Source organism: Lepisosteus oculatus, chromosome 16 (genome assembly GCF_040954835.1).
Source record: "Lepisosteus oculatus isolate fLepOcu1 chromosome 16, fLepOcu1.hap2, whole genome shotgun sequence".
NCBI lineage: Eukaryota > Metazoa > Chordata > Actinopteri > Semionotiformes > Lepisosteidae > Lepisosteus > Lepisosteus oculatus.
The window spans coordinates 5,927,162-5,944,697 of record NC_090711.1 but is presented as its reverse complement, the minus strand read 5'-3'; the positions used below and the strand labels follow the sequence as shown (position 1 = coordinate 5,944,697).

The 17,536-nt window shown below is 37.6% G+C and overlaps 2 protein-coding genes across 2 annotated transcripts in view; one reads left to right on the top strand and one right to left on the bottom strand.

Annotated features, from left to right (window-relative positions):
• Positions 1–1,977, bottom strand: part of dnajc5aa (DnaJ (Hsp40) homolog, subfamily C, member 5aa) — a 30,695-nt gene extending 28,718 nt beyond the window's left edge. Inside the window, exons 1-2 of the mRNA XM_015364988.2 lie at positions 1,807–1,977; positions 1,089–1,148 (exon numbers count right to left, since the gene is read on the bottom strand). The gene's annotated coding sequence lies outside the window, so the exon portion shown is untranslated. The remainder of the gene's footprint in view (positions 1–1,088; positions 1,149–1,806) is intronic.
• Positions 1,978–1,998: 21 nt separating this feature from the next.
• Positions 1,999–16,905, top strand: slc17a9b (solute carrier family 17 member 9b). Its single transcript, XM_006639595.3, has 13 exons — positions 1,999–2,418; positions 4,560–4,757; positions 5,786–5,925; positions 6,641–6,740; positions 7,734–7,864; positions 8,030–8,126; positions 8,778–8,874; positions 9,969–10,056; positions 10,394–10,428; positions 10,985–11,100; positions 11,407–11,462; positions 11,798–11,827; positions 12,942–16,905. Exons 1-13 carry the CDS (start codon positions 2,285–2,287, stop codon positions 13,118–13,120), a joined length of 1,401 nt encoding a protein of 466 aa, XP_006639658.2. The 5' UTR covers positions 1,999–2,284; the 3' UTR covers positions 13,121–16,905.
• The last annotated feature ends 631 nt before the right edge of the window (positions 16,906–17,536 follow it).

Sequence of the window (17,536 nt, the reverse complement as noted above, 5' to 3'; positions counted from 1 at the left end):
TCCTATATTCAATGTAATCAAGACAGTACAGTTAGGTTCTTGACTTATATTTCATATAAACAAGGTTCTAACGAGAACATTTGATCTTTCTCATAACTAAAATCGTGTTTATAGGTCTTTTCCATGATGTTCGGTTCTTAGCAGCCATACAGTGGGGATACAATGATAAACGTGGTGCCTACCCGGTATAATCTGAAAATCCTGTTGTTGGGCTGAAACATTCTTGGCTGTGTCTGTGTTGATCATAGATCATTGATCTTCTTAATCATAGATGCTTCCTGTTTGTCAGTTGTGCTAGAATGAAGTGACAAAGGCTGGGCAGGCCCTAAATGAGCTAGAGACTTCATATCTTGATGTTGCTGCCAGCAACACGTGCAGCCACAATTTCTAATCTTTACATGTATGCACTGCTATTAAAATTGACAGAACCATGTGGTCTGCAGGTACTCAAATGCAATGTTTGCACAGACACACCAATATGATGCATTTTATATCACAAATGCTGTGAAACATTTTATCATTTCATACACAGAACATATGAAACAGAAAATGCACATAAGCTCCATAGTTTTCTACTGGAAGATCATGGCCACATCATCCTTAAAGTGGTAAGGTTTGCATTGGGTCTGAAAGTGTGTTTCTGTGTATGTCTACAGCAGTGTAAGCATAAATCTAAGCAGGCCAAATCAGAGAAAAACTAATGCGTTGTTTGCAAATACTTTTGATTTGAACTGGAAATTCAAGAAAATTAAAACATTTCTCTTTTAAAACAGTCACTAAACAAACATAGTAAATTAGACCAAACAATAAAAGGACTACTTTCAATTCAATTATTAAAACAGTTACAGTATCTGTCCCAATGTGAAAACAGTTCTGTTCCCACAGTAAATTGAGCAGTTTTGTTTACTGTGGCACCCACCTGCTTAATAAATGTTTACTCATTTAGCATATGTAGTTTTAACACTTTTTTTAAATTTCAGATGTGATCATATTTTTAGACAATATGACCAATAAAGCAGGTTGTTAAGTGTCCGTTTATTTAAACCGAATAGTTGTTAATTTCATCAATAGCTTACTGCGTTCCTTACTATTCAGAAACGGTAAGGTCCAAGACAATCAAGACGGATGCTCTCCAGGGATGAGGAATTCTGGAAGAGAAGGAAGCCTGCTGTCGTCACCATAAAATTTTAAAAACGTGCTTGCTATATGAGATTAGTACATGATGATTTAATCTTACATTAACTTAAAAGAATACGATATCAAAAATCATTCGCCCATTATTTTACACCATAGACATGGAGGCGAACACCTGTTTTTAAAATCACTGCACATGAGTTGTTGGGTTTTGCATGAAGGGAAAAGTACTGCCAACCATTCCCAGTGACGTTTTACTAATTAGTAATTTACGGATTTACATGTAGATGAACCGTGCTCACCCATTTTGTAAATTGTTCGAACAAACACGAATAAATCCGCACAAAACACAGAAAACATCTGTTCTACACGCCTGATGCGTGTTTCACCTGGATATCAAAAGGAGCCGAGTTATGACAGACGGACTTTGCAGGTCTGCAGTTACCACATTTAGACCTGTACACAATATTTTTCCTTGGAATTAAAAGAAAACGGGGGACATCTCCTCTATATGTATTGATTTGTCTGATATTGCAATACTCGCAGCAGACAATCCGTAATTATAAAAAAATTATAACCTCGAGAAATTAATTTATTATCCATCCGGGAAAACATATAGGCAGGCCGGTTTGGCTTCTTTTAGTTTAGACATAAGACTAAGATTTCACTTACGGAGATCTTTTTTTTTTCCTCCCGAAACCGTGAATTGCGAACGACACTTTCTCATTGCACAGTCATTATGGTGAAGGACGTTTCAGCCTGAGCTACAGGATTCCTGTGATACAGGGCGAGAAAGCAGCACAGTGCGGCGCTTTCGGAAGAACACCTCGGCGTTTCGAGAGAGCCTCAATGCTTTTACTTCCTGATTGAATCTGCTGGCAGGAAGAGGTGCGTGGCTGGAGAAACTGACACGTGGATCATTAACACTCCCTGAAAGAAAACCCAAGACTGGCAACAACATTAACACATTTCACACCGCCCGCCTTCGCTCTTTTGCGTGCCCATTAATTCAGGTTTCGTCGCTTGTCTGGGAATGTTTATTTCACAAAAGACATGAGCCATCGCCCAGATCAAGTTGGTCCTGTTTTTCGTTTCTGGTGATTTCAGGCTGTAGGTATAGTCGCTGAAAAAAAAATATATCGCTCGTTGAATGGCAGTTGTGCAAAAACATGGCAAGAACGCTATTTCGGACCTGTCTAACCTCAAAGCAAATGCTCAGATTGTCTTTGGGGGAACTGGAATTCAAAAAAAGAGGACCGAGAGTAATCCCATCTATTGGCCCAGGTGAGTAACAACAAAGTTTCTACAACTTTATCCTCATTGATTTCTGTATGCTGTGTATTAAGTAAGGTACGATTTAAATATTTGTTGTGATTATGTTTACCAACTTGGAACAGTTACAGTATCTTTTATAAGTGGACACGTTACATGTACTAACAGTTTATACTCAGTTGGAAACTAGCTGACAGTGAAAACGGAACTTGTAGGGGCGATTTGTAATTTACCTGAATGGCCGTCATTAGTTACAGTATCGCTGTCGTAAACGTGAGCCGTACTGCCACAAAGCGCAAACAATTTAAAAGTACTTCAATTTTTAATGTTCTAGTTATGTGTCAGTTATCATCATTTCATGGATTAAATTGTTCATATTACTTAGAATGTGCAGTAAGGGCTATTTTGATCATATATTAATATTTAGAAATACCTTTTTAATTTCACAAAACTAACACCGATTGCCGATTTATTTGGTATGCGTACATTCTTTTAAAGTTTAAAACAATAAACATATGTGGCATTTGTCCCTGTTGTATATTTGTGCTTGAGCATCACTAGCGCTCATTATGAACATGTACAATATCATTTAAAGGGCGGGTAGCAGTAGTGATGAAGGTAATAGCACCGGCTGGTCAAGATGCCCAAGGAGTTTAGAATTCCTCTTGTCACCAGGTCACTTTGACAATTGCATAGCTATGATTTCAACAAGAAGGGTGTGGAGGCGTGGTGGTTTAGTCCAGTTGCCACACAACCCTTTGCTTCCAGGCTTGAGTGCCTTCTTTGTGGAGATGTGGACATGTTCTGCTTATGCTCACATGGGTTTTTTCTCCTTGTCCTTGCATGTACAAAGACATGCTGTCTCGGTTAAATGGTGTCTTGAAACTGTTCCTATGTGCTTGTGTGTATGTACTCAGTGATGGACGACTGTTGTAGGTACTGTAGGTCCAGGTTATAAGCCTGTCTTGCACCCTAGGTAGGTTCCAGGTTGCTGCAAAATGTACTAGGAATAAACAGCTTTCTGCTGATATATGGACAAATTCAATATAGCTGGTAATGTTGCTGTGTGACAGGAAAACAGTCATTTGATTTTAAGAAGATCTACCGAATGCATGCAACAAACAAACTACCCGCCAAAAACAGTACTTCCCAATCTATTAAGGTAGGTTTAAGGTAGAGGTGACAGGAAGTTTGGATTCTGTTTTTTCTTTCTAAAATGAAACAATAAAAATATTATTAAAAACTTGGGTTCCATGTAAAGCAACTTATTTTATGGTGAATGTGATATGACTTATTACACCAAAGTTATTTGAAGAGAAATTAAGAAGCAGGTTAACAGTTTCAAAGCAGTAAAATTTACTCAGAGCTTGAATCATAGATGCAAATAAATGTAAATAGTTTCTATCTGTTCACTGGGTACATATATGCCACCTGTTATAAAATACACAGAAAAATTACACATCCTTTTGGATCGCAGCCAATCAATTTGTTAAACAAAAGGAGCATCAATCTAGAATCCAAACAGCCCAGTGAATTATCTGAGGCAGCTGACATTGTACTAACATAATTCACAAGCAGCTTGGTTCTTTTTCAGGTTTGTAAATTAGACTTGTGTGAGTTTAATTGAATGTCTACTCTGCAGCTGTTGTGCTATCTCAACATTACATGTATGATATCAAGCAAAAAGTAAAGACTGATGATGAAGGAATTTCTTGATTCCTCTTAATTATGGCATTTGGTCTATATTTTAGCATACAGCATGTCGGTTTACCTATCTGCACCTAGGCCTGTACATCATTTTCATCTCTTTGTAGAAATTTAAAAATGCAGTAGTGCTCGGATTCTCATCTCTTGTATTCTGACTAATATTGTTTTGTTCTCGTGTTGGCCCCTATAAAATAATTGAACTGATGGGGGGCCAGACTTCCCAGTGCAAAGAAAAAGCTGATAAAATAGATACATTTTCATGATGAGATATAAGTTTTGGTTTGGAAAGCAGAAAAAAAAACAGACCATTCCATCGATGTGACATTGTGTGCATTTGTTTGCAAACAGGGGACTGCCAAGAACAGTGCTCAGGCTTCTGAAGCAGATCTGGAGAATATAACTTTCCTCTCTGTGCTCTCATGATCTTTCTTTTCCGAATCTTGCAGGCCGTTAGCTCGAGTGTGGACCGTAGTACTTCTGCTGGGAACATGCCTGCTGTACTGCGCCAGGGTGGCAATGCCCATCTGCGCTGTCTCCTTGGCAGAGCAATTCAAGTGGAGCAAAAAGGAGTCTGGCATCGTTCTGGGCAGCTTTTTTTGGGGTTACTGTTTTACACAGGTCATTGGCGGCTACATAAGTGATAGGTAAGGTGTCATTCAATGCTGGACTGCAAAAAGCTTTACTATTCTCGTGCTCTGTTATACCCTGTTTTTCAGTGGACTGCCTTTTTAAAATGTATTATTCATATCCATTAGGGCTGGGCGATATTGCCTAAAATGTACACCAAGGTATAATTTTACTTTGGACGGTAACGATATACATCACGGTACAGAATTGTTTCTCAGAATTTCAATAGCACATGCTTTAAAAGGAGTACAAGATTTGGATGGTAAGTTTTTATTGGTTGGGGTTAATTATTAGGTATTTGTGAAATTTCACATTGAACTGAAGTAGACGGTGGAACATTTTAAGAACATTTTTATTTTTCTGAACTGAAACAATACAATAAACTTATGAACGTGAATTAAATAAGTAAATATGTGATACTTCAAATAAAATTCTTAAAAACGTAAATTTGTAATACTTCTTAAAACAAAATAAAATGACAAAAATAAGTTAAAAAAATATTCCAGCATTGACATTTGTTTTCATGGGGAAGAAAAGGGAAGAGGACTCCCGCGTTTTTTTATTGGCCACAATGACCTCAGATGCGTCATAAACCGGACGTCTGAACCATCAAAGATCAATAATTCTGAACCTATCAGATTTCTAAATATCAGCAAGATGAACATTTTCCGAATTATATAACTGGAGCTAAAATGCAGCAGACTTTAAAACTGGGCATACCACCCACCCCTTATCTTCATGAGGATTTTCCATATGCTCAGCAGTCTACTCCCTGATTACCCTGTTGTTTGCAAAAGAGGCAGGTGCAGCTTTTAGTGCCTGTTGCACTGTTATGTAATGTATCACTCCGAGTTTGTTCTTTAAATCATTTGAGAATTTTAAAAAATGTGCTTCCTCAAACCCCTTGGACATTTGTTGCTTTTGAAGCTTAATTTCACATAATTCACAAATGTGAGGATGCAGACGAGGGGGGTTGTACTATCAGGATCTTTAAATAATATTGGGATGAGGTCTCGGCACTTACCTGTCCTCGCATCTCTCGCAGGGTCGGAGGGGAGAAGGTCGTCCTGTTGTCCGCTGCAGCCTGGGGGTCGATGACGGCCTTCACTCCTGTCCTGGCTCGCCTCTGCTCCCGGCCCATAGTGTCCATGACCCTCTCCAGGTTTCTCATGGGTCTGCTGCAAGGTGGGGAGCCGCACAGTGCAGACAGTTGGGGGTGACTTTGGAGGCTGGAACAGAAAGAGTGCAATATCAACTAGATGATTTTTTGGGCGATTTAGTATGATGAGTCTCTGGGGCTGCACAGGGTTGTAGTGGTTAGCACTGCTGCGTCACAGCACTGGGGTTCAATCCCAGACCTGGCGTGCTATCTGCGTGGAGTTTGTACGTTCTCCCCACGTTTGCGTAGGTTTCCTGCAGGTGCTCGGGATACCTCCCACTGTCCAGAAACTTACTGGAAGATGAATTGGCTTCTGGGAAAACTGGCCGTGCTGTGAGTGTGTGCATGTTCATGTGCCCCGCAATGACATTCCAACCAGGGTGCACCCTGCCTTGCGCCCAGCTACCCCAGACCCTGAATTGGAAGAGGCAGTTAGAAGATAGATGTATGCATGGTTAGTTTCTTTTCCATGTCAGTCAGAGCTACAGTATAGTTTTACTCACAATTAAAAAAGCCTTTGTGTTTTACACAGGCCATCTCAAGCCCATTATTGTAGTTCTGTTCTCTTTATCGTTAAATCATCTTTCTCCGGCTCACCAATGTCTTGTAGTTGCTATGTTAAGCTTTTGCAACATCCTGTATATTCACATATTGATAAAGATCAAGATGACTTGCATCAAGTTGTTTTGCTCTGTATGCAATGCTCAGTGGGATCTGTCTCTTTTGTAACATTGTTCCTAGGAGTTCATTACCCATCTCTGGCGAGCCTTTGCTCTCAGAAGGTGACGGAGAGTGAGAGAGGCTTCCTAATGAGCACAGTGGGCAGTGGTTCTTACTTAGGGTAAGTACTTCAGAATGCACATCCTCATTAGTCAGAAATATGTTTATTTTCTGCTCTGACTATTGTGATATCCCCATACCACTTTGCAGGTCTCCCATAATTCTTTAAACATTTTATTTTATCTTTTATATTTGTAATCATTAATTGTGTTATTTATGGAATTTCATTTATGGAATTTCAGTTTGAAATGGTTAATTGTCTTGGCTTTTGCTTTCCAAACCCGGTACTGCTCATCCTTTCCTGTGAAGTGATGTCCAGGCTGGGGTTAGCATACTTTGTGTTTTTTTTCCCTTACTGTTTTTCCCAACAGTCTTTGCTGTGAACAGGTACATGATTTAATAGATACTGGTACAAATACCACCAGCATCCCCCTCCTCCTCCCCCTGTCAATGGAGTGTGCTCATTTTTGAATGATAAAATGTTGTAAGTCTAGTCCAGGCTAAATGGCTCACTTGAGTCTTTGATCAAACTCTTCTGCTGGTTGAGCAACTCAAGAGCCCATTATTACCTCACCTTATTTATACAAACCCTTTGAACTCAGTTATTTGATTTTCCTACCAGTTGGGAATAGCTGGTTGTGTAGGACTCAACTCATGCGCTAGATTTCCTGATACTCTCCCAGCTCACCAAACATGTCATACACGTTGTGTGCCCAATAACCCTGGTTAACTAATGTCCAGTCTATCCCAGCGATGTTCAACAGATGGTGTGCCACTGTTTGGCGAATCCCAGAAACAAAGCAGTGGGCTGGTCGTATGTGTGAGTCTGCGATCTGAGCCTACTTTACGTATCAATGAATTAAGCATTGTGACATTCTCCAGTGTTTAATCAAATGAAGTCTCAGCGGTGCAGACAAGGCAGAACTCTTAAGGCAGCAATTCTAAAACCTGCTGAGATCTTCTTTTTCCAAAGTGCAGAAGATGGTAGCAAATATTTTGATTGTTGTTCTAAATTTCTTTTAGACCTTAATAGGATGAATGCTCTTCCTTGCAGGACCTTAGTGATTGGAGGTGCAGGATCCCTAATACTGGACCTGTATGGCTGGGAAAGTGTTTTTTATGTTTCTGGTCTGTCTGCTGTTCTCTGGGCCTACTGCATGTGGAAATACCTCTTAAAAGGAGAAGGTAACGCCATGTTAAAAATCTCAAAGGGACTTTTCTATAGAAGCAGCTCTGCTCTACCGCTTATTCACACTTGATCCTATACTGTATATCTTTGATTTTCTATTTCTTCAATTATGGATGACGCCAAAGCCTTAAAATAATTTTTGTGTCCTTGCATATCTGCAGGTCCTGTCATCTTACTAGAGTCCTTCGGGAATGGAGTCGCACAGTCCAAAATGTCAAAGAGGCATTGGCTTCGACTGTTCAGACAGCCCTCAGTGTGGTATGTCATTTGAGGGAGGAAAACGTGACCGCCGTTGTCTTTGAAAAACATTTTTTTGTTATATTTAATTTTGTTCTGGCCACAAAACGTATGGTTTACCACTTTGTGTCTTTTTCGGCTCCTCGATGAAAAAGAAGTTAACTTTGTTTGCAGTCAGATATGTGTAATTTAGTAATTTAGGGCAGATTAGAATTATTTAAAATGTGGTGCAATAATTAATAATTTAGTAAATCATTTAGAAATGTGCTTTTAAATATTTTTTCATAAGTCTTAAGTATTTGTTATTCCTTCATTTATTAGCTCTAAATGTTACTAAAGCCTTAAAATAAGGCTAAGGATTAGGGCTATTAAAACATTTCAGAGGCAACATGACAGTTGCTTCTAAGTTTTGCATAGAGGTCATTGACAGTGAAATTATTGTGCTCTGTACCCAGAGATAAAACTCACTTTTTCCCTCAGGAAGTAAAATGACTGTTACTTAGCAGTCCTTTACTTACATTTACGGTGTGGTGGGTTCAGGTTGCAGCCATACAATGAGTGTTTCGGGTGCAGATTATTCCTATACAGTACCTCTACCAGGTCTATTGGTAGAGATGAGGTTGAAAGGCTTTGTTTGACTTCTAATAAAAGCCTCTTTGTTTGTGTTCCCAGGGCAGTGATCATTACTCATCTCTGTACAGCAAGCACCTTTTTCACACTGCTGTCATGGCTACCAACGTTCTTCAAAGACACCTTTCCAGACTCTAAGGTAATTCTCTCAGAATAATTTGACTCGATGAAAGATGGTCATCTCTTATAGAGAACCATGCTGAAGTTAAGATGAACAGGACAAATTCATGTAAAGCTGTTCAAGGTGGTTTTGGCCCAGTTGGTTCAAATACTCATTTTATTACTTCTCAGTATGTAAATAAAACACATTTTTTTGTTGTTAATGGCACATTTTGTTTCCTTAGAACTAATAATAACATGAACAGTGAGTAGGAAATTAGGTTTTGCCTTTATTACTGTTGAAATGGAGGTGGCATAGAGTACTGGGTAAATGTTTGCATTCTTAACTGGCAGGTCGTGGGTTCGAAGCCCCACTGCAGACCCCACTGCTGGGTACTTCACCCCAGTTGCTCCGGTCCACCCAGCTGTATGAGTGGGGAATAGGGGGAGGGAAGAAATCCATGTGTATCCATGCGAATCCCGATGTCCCAGTCAGGGCAGTCACTGTATAGTCCGCTTATCAGCACAGAAACCAGGAGGTTGCCATGGCCCTGGTCTGGACTTTACCCGCTTCTCTACTGCTGAAGAAATGTTTTATTGAAACATTGCAGTTCTAGACAGTTGAAACAGTGGTGGCATATAGAATGCAGACCAGAAATTGACTGGTTTTACAGGAGAGCAAAGGATTCCAGGATCCCCACACAATAAAAGTACATCTGAATTTAAGAATGTGACTGAATGTCCTATGTAAACCATTGCTCCATAATATCCAGACGACCACTAGAGGTCTCCAAGCCATGTTGTTATGCTTTGAAAAATGAATTAACTGTGCTTTTGATTTCCCTCATGATGTTGATTGCAATTGTGCTGAGGAACATAACATTTAAATAATGTTAAAATAATTCCATAACATGAATATTATACAAGTTTACATAAAATCTGGTTTGTGAATAAGGTAGAGCATTTAAAGGATTTAATTAAATTAAAACTGTACATAAATACCCTGCACCTGGGTGTGAATTTTGATGAGAATATTAGTATGTTAAATAACCATAATTATTTACTATTAATATGCAAATAGTATTGACCCTGAAATCTTTGGAAAACTTCAGATTTGATTTTTCTTGTCAACAGGGCTGGATTTTTAATGTTATCCCCTGGTTTGTTGCCATCCCATCTTCCCTGTTCAGTGGCTGTCTTTCTGATCACCTCATAAAGCAAGGTAAATGGTCTCTTTTTTTACTTCCAAGGTGTGCGTTTCACTGACACGTGACATAAAACCCTACAGCTTTCGTTCGGTCCACTGGGACGCTGCTGAGTTGATGCCTTCTGCTGAGTGCAGCCTGAATTTCCTCACATCAAGCAATTGCAACACTAGGAGAGCCTGTTTTCTGGTCTTTTTCAGATGAATACAGCTGCCCTCATTTGGTTTTGAAGTACTTACTTTCAAAATGCAGTAGTGCTTACTTCCCAGATTACAGGTTCATGTAGAGGAAATCCCGGCCTTTGAATGCTTCAAGTCATTTTCCGCTTCGTACTAACTTGCGTTTCTGTTGTAGGGTTTGATACCGCCCAAGTAAGGAAATTAATGCAGGTAGGTGTGCTTTGTTTCTCTGCTAAATCAACATTCATATAGGAGTTTTTACATGCCTTGTAGCTAAATAACAAATTAGTAGACAATGTTTTAATATACCGAAGATCACAATTTGATTGCCCACGCTCTTTTTTTTTTTCCCTTCATAAACATCTGGGAAAAGCTACCATTATAGCCATCAAGGGTTTGAAGTATCAAGTACTGAGCTTTAAGAAAATGTGTGTCAGAAAGATGAGAAGGTTATAGCTCTTCCTGCTGATTATCAGTCAATCACTTAGTCGGCAAACTTGCAAAGATACTCAGTTGTTTCAATGTTTTGTTTGTTGTTGTTTGACCTGAAGACACAAGTAGCAGTTGAAAAAATGTTTTTTTTTTCCAAATTTGCTCATGTTTGTATTGCGTATCATTACATGGTATATGATTTTGGAAGCAATATGACTCTAAAACATTTACTGATATGATGCAGTGTATTGTTCCACTCATTACAATAGAACAGTCCCTGTGCACTAGCATACTGCAGCATGGTCACAGTTTGTATTTTTATTCTGCTTCCTAGTTCTTTTCAATGGGAGTTTCAAGTGTATTCACCCTGCTCTTGTGTGGCACAACCACCTTTCCTATGGCCATTGCCTTTGTATCTGCTACAATGGGACTCACCACATTCAGCCACAGGTATTTACAGTAGCCTTATCTCTGCCATGCAATGGCTTTGTTTTTTATATGTGCACCTGTTTTTTTTAGCAGAGTAAAAAACATTTAGGAGCTGGGGAAATACTTTATTTAAAGCTACAGAATGTTTATAGGAAACGTAAACTGTCTCATGAAGAATAACATGTAATAGTTCCAGTTTAAACTCCTGATATGTTCTGTTATAGCTCTTCCTTAGCACAAGCCTGCAGCAATCACATTTTAATATAATTCACACCTGCCATCAATCACTCATGATAAAATAAAATAATATGTTATGTCCTACCACAGTGGGGTCTCTGTAAATGTGCAGGATTTGGCGCCCTCTTGTGCTGGATCCTTGTTTGGTAAGTCCTGTACTTTACTTTTTTTCACCTCACTGCATTGCTCAAAATTGCTGGTCCTGATTTAGAGCGTCGCTTAGATTGTTTCTATAAAAAACATAACACTTTGAGGACATAAGGCTTTAACAAGCATAACAAGCACAACAATGCACAGAAATTCATTCAACCATGATCACCTTTGTGTGATTGATACAAAGTCATTATATCACAACTACAGTATATCATTATATATTTATATCTTGTATAAACTTGGGGATGAAGCACATGAATGTGTAACTGCTGGAAAAAAATAGTTTATTTTAATATTATGATGTTAATATTTTGCTGTTTCATTATAGGTGTAATGAATACATGTGGAGCATTTACAGGTAAGAAAAAACTGAAAGACCTATCTGTATATTGACATCTGTTGAACACCATGATGCAGTGATGTTTAGCCTTAACGTTAATGTGACAATACATACAAGTCAGAATTTTAATTTGTCTGCTTAAACTTAGTGTATTACACAATGTAATTGCAAAGCTTTTACTGCATTTTAGGGCTTGTGTGGATTTTGTTATCACAGTGATTATCCAAAACACAACTTGTTTTACAGCATGACCAAACAGACTTCTTGAACATTTAGCTTAACAGTTAACAAAAGTTGAACATGCCAAGAAATCTGACCATCTGTGTGAATTAAGCCTGCGAGGTAATTGTAGAGCAGCACCTAAGAGTTACAGTGAAGAACTATAGCAGAAGAAGGTTTATCTCAGTATAAATAGAAATATACAGAAGAACTAAAACCTCTTTCTTTGTTGCACTACAAGAATGAATATAGAATACTTTATTTGATACTTTATACTGGTGTCGCTACACCTGTTTTTAATATGGCATTTGTTGGGAAGTGAAGTTCAGATTTGATATTTGTGGTCTGGACTCCTGGACCCAGAGATAGCTAGCAGCAAAAACTGCTGTATTTACCAAGGATGCACAAAGTGCATGTGGAAGAAATTGCACGGTTATAAATGGGTAACAAATTATTTTTTTGATGTCAAAGATATGGGGATGGTGCAAAAAAAAAGGTAACAGCTCAAAACCAAATACAACCAATCATGTCTGGTTTCGAGCTAGGCCTTTCACAGTTCTGGTTCTGGAGTACACCTGTGTCATTCCCACATTTATATTCGCCACTTTATTTATAATCTGTCAGGTCTTGTTTCAGAACCTGCAGGAGAGACAGTTTGGGAAACAATGTTGAGTATGTGGTTGCTCTGTTTCCTAGAATCTACACACGTACTTGATTCTCAAACCAAGACTTGAATGCAGAGAACTTTTTAAAGACAAGCAGTTGATTAAATTAAGGGTTCAGTAACTTTACCTTTGAAAAGCTAGAACACATACCAGAGGAGGCCTGTGTATTCCAGGACCAGATGTGAGAAGCACTGCACTGAGTAGCAATCGTTACCGTGCTGTTCGTTTTTTGTCTTGCTTCCCTGTAGGCGTGATTATGGTGTATTTCGCCGGATACCTCATTGAAACCACCAACTCCTGGGCCTCTGTTTTCGCCCTGATCTCAGTGGTGAATCTGCTGGGGCTGGGAATGTTCCTGATGTTTGCTGAGGCCAGGCGAGTGGACATAGAGACCAGCAAGTCAAAATACCACAGTATCCACATCTGAGGGAAGCACAAGCAGTTGGCTCCAAATTTAGTCTTCCGCTTGATATGCTGCAACTGAAAGCTGGCTTCAGTAAAAAAACAATGCAAGTGCAAAAATCAATGAACCATAAAAACTGCAAGAGTTGTATCAGGGGTATGAATAAGTTTGGAGCCAAGTGCACCTCTCCATGACATTGCAAATACAACAGGCGTCTGGGAGTTTTGGGCCTTAGTTGTTCATTTTCAGTGGTCTTTAAAGCACCACAAGGCTGAAAACAATTTCTTTTTTTGTTACTGAACAATCTTTACCATACACATGTTTCAGGAATGGACCTTGTACCTGAAAGAGATTGCCAATACTGTTTATAAAGTTTACAGCTTATAGATGTACTATCAATGCAATGATGGTGTGTGGGACAGAGCTAGCAAAGTCTTGGGCCTAAAGACTGTCAAATACTAAAGGGGAACATAAAGAACACCCTTTATCTTCCTATTAAAACACCTCCTGCAGAAGGAACCTACCCAGTAAATGAATACCTTTAGCTTTGTAAGCATAAGTAAAAATGTCTAAATGGATCACAAATAAAATTAATCTCAATCAATTTAATATATACGCACAGTTAAATGTTTACCGGATTTAGCTGTTTCTAATACAGGTCTTGTTCAAAACTGGCCATTCTTTCATGAGGAAATGCGCGCTGGAACAGTTTTAGGTTTTGTCAGCGTCTGTCCTTGTCAAGCTTCAATCCTTGTCAGCAATATTTTGCTCTAAAGTGGATGTTGTCTGAAAGTATTTTTTTTTAGATCAGGATTTTGAACTCATGTGCAATGAATCCAAGTGAGGAAGACCAAAGAAATTACTTGATATATCTGAGAACATGTACCTATTTATTGTGCACCAAATAGATGAACATTCCATTAAATGTAAGGCCATCATCTTAAATAAAGAATTTATTAGATTATTAATGCAGGGAGCAACCTTATCATCACTGTGAAGATGGGGTAAGGCATGACTTCAAAGTTAGCAAAGCAGTAAAGCTTTTCATCTAGTATCCTAGACAGATAGGTATACAGTACGTGCTTTCCTGCTTATGTGTATTTGTCCTCTGTAATGGCTCTCACACACATGGAATTGGGAAACGGGAAAAGGTTTATGATGGCATAGTAAGAGCACCAGGAATAGGAGTATGAGGAAGTGAAGTTGTTCTTTAAATTGCCTTGTTCTGTCACAAAAGTTGAAACAAGAAAAAAAACATATAATTCAGCCTGAGTTCTGCTACTGTACGTCCTTATGATGACAGAGTTGACAGAATAGAAATTTCCAAATTGTCTCAGGTGTCATAAGACAGTGTTTTTATTATAAGAAAAAACTTCACTCTACTTAGTAAAGGGGAGTGGATTAAACAGAAATAAGTATCCACACTAACTACAGTAAATTCACGCCTGTTCAAATCTCGTAACCCCTAATGAAAGGTGCAACACTACCCAATTTATCTAACTGTCTAAGACATTATAAGGTGATGATATTCAATGAGAAAAAGTGCACATGTCCTTTGTGAACTACTTGTCACATCCTGACGGATGAAACACACTGGGTAAAAACATATTCCTGGACGTTTTGCTCGTGTAAAATCGATGAGTGGATAAGGGTTTGCCAGTTTTAAGCACACTATACAGTACAGTGCCACAGCTCAATGAAAGAAATGGGGAACATGCTTCAGGCATGCCAAAGACTGGAATGTTACAACATGAAGTAGCTAGGGCATTAAGTTTGAATTCACCAACATTATCGACTGCAGCCTAGAGGAAGTATTTGTCATAGTCTAGCATCAGTTCTATTTGCGTTGTCTAGGATCAAGAAGCCAATGAACTGCACACCCATAGTCTCACATTTTCCAACATGCTTATTCTTCCAGCTACACTGTTAGTCTGACATCCTTGTTCAGTTGCTTTTATGGAAAATAAAAGCAGGTGGACCGTGACAGGACAAATTAGAACACTGCTCCAGGCTCTGATCCATAGTGTAGAGAATTTGAGTCAGGCACGCTGGATCAGGTTAAAAAAAGTGAATGAGCGTTTATATCTGTCTAGAAGGACTGTGTAATGGTACACAATGGCTGCATAGCAATGCAAAAGAATCTAAAAGGTTTTTCGTATATATAGACACTAGAAAGGATTGTTTTTCTCAATTGCATGTAGTTTTTAAAATCACGCCATGTATAGAAAAATACTTATGTTTTGTAGAAGTATATTTATATTAAAATAATAATTATCCTATTATATTATTTGATATTGAATTATTTTTTTTCATGGCAGTATTAAATTGTAAAATGCTGTAATAGAATATATATGTTGTCATACCTTGTTTTAAAACTAAACATAATGTTCAATCAATGTTAGGTTATAAGATGACAATAGTTCAAGGAAGCCATAGAATGCTATGGATATTTATTAGGATTGTTTCTTTAAGCCATTTATTATTCTAAAATATTTAAATATTTAAAAAACTGAGTAAGTTGCAGAAAATCATTGATGTTGACATTTAAACTAAGAATACACAGGTGGATGTATTTAGCCACACTGTTGAAGTCCATTCCATTGCTTATTTCAAGATAGAGCTTGACGAGACCCTTAGATCAGCTACCTACTAGCAACCAAATGGGTCAAATGGCCTTTTCTTATTGCAGTCTTTCTTATGTTTTCATTTCTGAGCCATTGTTATGTGTTAGTTTCTGTGACAAATTATTCATTTGTCAACACAGAGGTAAGACCCTAGTCCTCACTTTAGAGGAAAAATCTGAATTAATCCTGTGTGATGATGAATTTGTTTTGAAATGTTTTTAGGTTATAATCTGTTGTATTTTATAGCTTTCTGTAATTTTCTCTTTACAGCGCAGATAGCTCTTAGAAATGTGTTTATAATTTTTTATTCTGGCTAAACTATTATTTTCAAAGCCTTATGGGTCAATATACATAATAAAACATGTTTCAGTATTCTTCGCGGAATCTGAAAAACACCGGCAAAAAAACCTACATGTAGACTATAATTTAATTTGTCACTGTTTCCGAATATCTGCTTAAAAATTTTGCCGACTGTAGATTGCATGTTAATTACAATGAAGAAATGAATAAATTACAGTGAATAATTATAGTAATAAAATACATTACATTTCATTTGAACTTTTTTTAATGACTAGATAAAGCTTGCTTTGTACAATGTCTGTCTTCTGGAAGCAGGACTTCAACTGTAGCTCGCCTTCAGAGTTTATATTGTACTATATAAATTGTCTAATTCTATTATACCAACACTGGTTTACCTAGAGACATTCTGATTTCCTTAACAACAAGAGATTTTGTCTGATGGCAGGAATCTCCAGTATCATCTGAGATGCAATTTAGTTAAAAATAAATCTGTGCAAATCTATTTAATTCACTATTAGCCTGTTACATAGCAGTCTTCTAAAATGCTTTGAGTAGGGAACTATATCAGTGTTTGGGCTGTTAGGAAGCAAGTTGAGGTTAATTCCATGCTCTAAAGTGACACCTGAAGAGGACTCGACAACGGGGAATTAACATTTACTTAGTCTTCTAAAACGATGAGTCACATGGTAAAATCTCTGCATAACTTGGGTGTAAAGATTTTGGGGAGGAGAACATAAAGTTGCTGTTATTTTAAAATTGTAAATATGTATTTCGAAACATTTATAAAATGTTTAAGTACCATTATTTTTGGTTGCAAATCATTTCTATTTGTAAGCAAATTTTGTTGAACTCTAAATAAAATATATATTTTGTTAAATGTAACAATGTCCCTTTTTGACTGCACAAAAACACATACTAACTCCTATCTCAATAACACGAGCATAAATATTCAGGTATTTACTACTGTCATTTAATGAAATATTTTTAGTCGGTGAATTTGATATTACATTTATACATAGTTTTAAGTTCTAGATCATCAGCTTTAGGATACTTGGTACAGGTTTACTCTTAGTTCACAAAGGTTCACAATGCACACGCTAGACCTTAAAAACTTGTCATTCTTTGGGTGCAGGTGGAAAATTCACCGATATAACTAGCTGATCATAGAAACCCATTTGGCTTGTTGCTACTCCTTTACATGACAGTAGGGGTCATCATATTGCAATATATCTTGAAATGAGTGAAAGTCAACCAAGCCAAAGCAAAACAAAGAGTTATCTATATTAGTAAAAATTATACCTACATGCAGTATTAAAAGTTTTATATATTGAAAGTAATTTTAAAGTTTCTACTTCTATTGTTGCTTATAAGTCCTAATTTCTAACACACCTTAACAGCAAGCATTTATGCAGGTTAATATTCAATATACATTCAAATTACAATAATTCAGAAATAAATTATTATATTCAAATGTAGCAATGGGTTAGATGTACCATTTTTTTATATATAAATTCTT

Excerpts from the sequence above, each read along its gene's own strand:
- slc17a9b (XM_006639595.3), top strand. The coding sequence starts at position 2,285 with ATGGCAGTTGTGCAAAAACATGGCAAGAACGCTATTTCGGACCTGTCT. Across the intron at positions 6,741-7,733 it reads GGCAGTGGTTCTTACTTAGG|GACCTTAGTGATTGGAGGTG; the intron begins GTAAGTACTTCA and ends TCTTCCTTGCAG. Across the intron at positions 11,101-11,406 it reads CTCACCACATTCAGCCACAG|TGGGGTCTCTGTAAATGTGC; the intron begins GTATTTACAGTA and ends GTCCTACCACAG.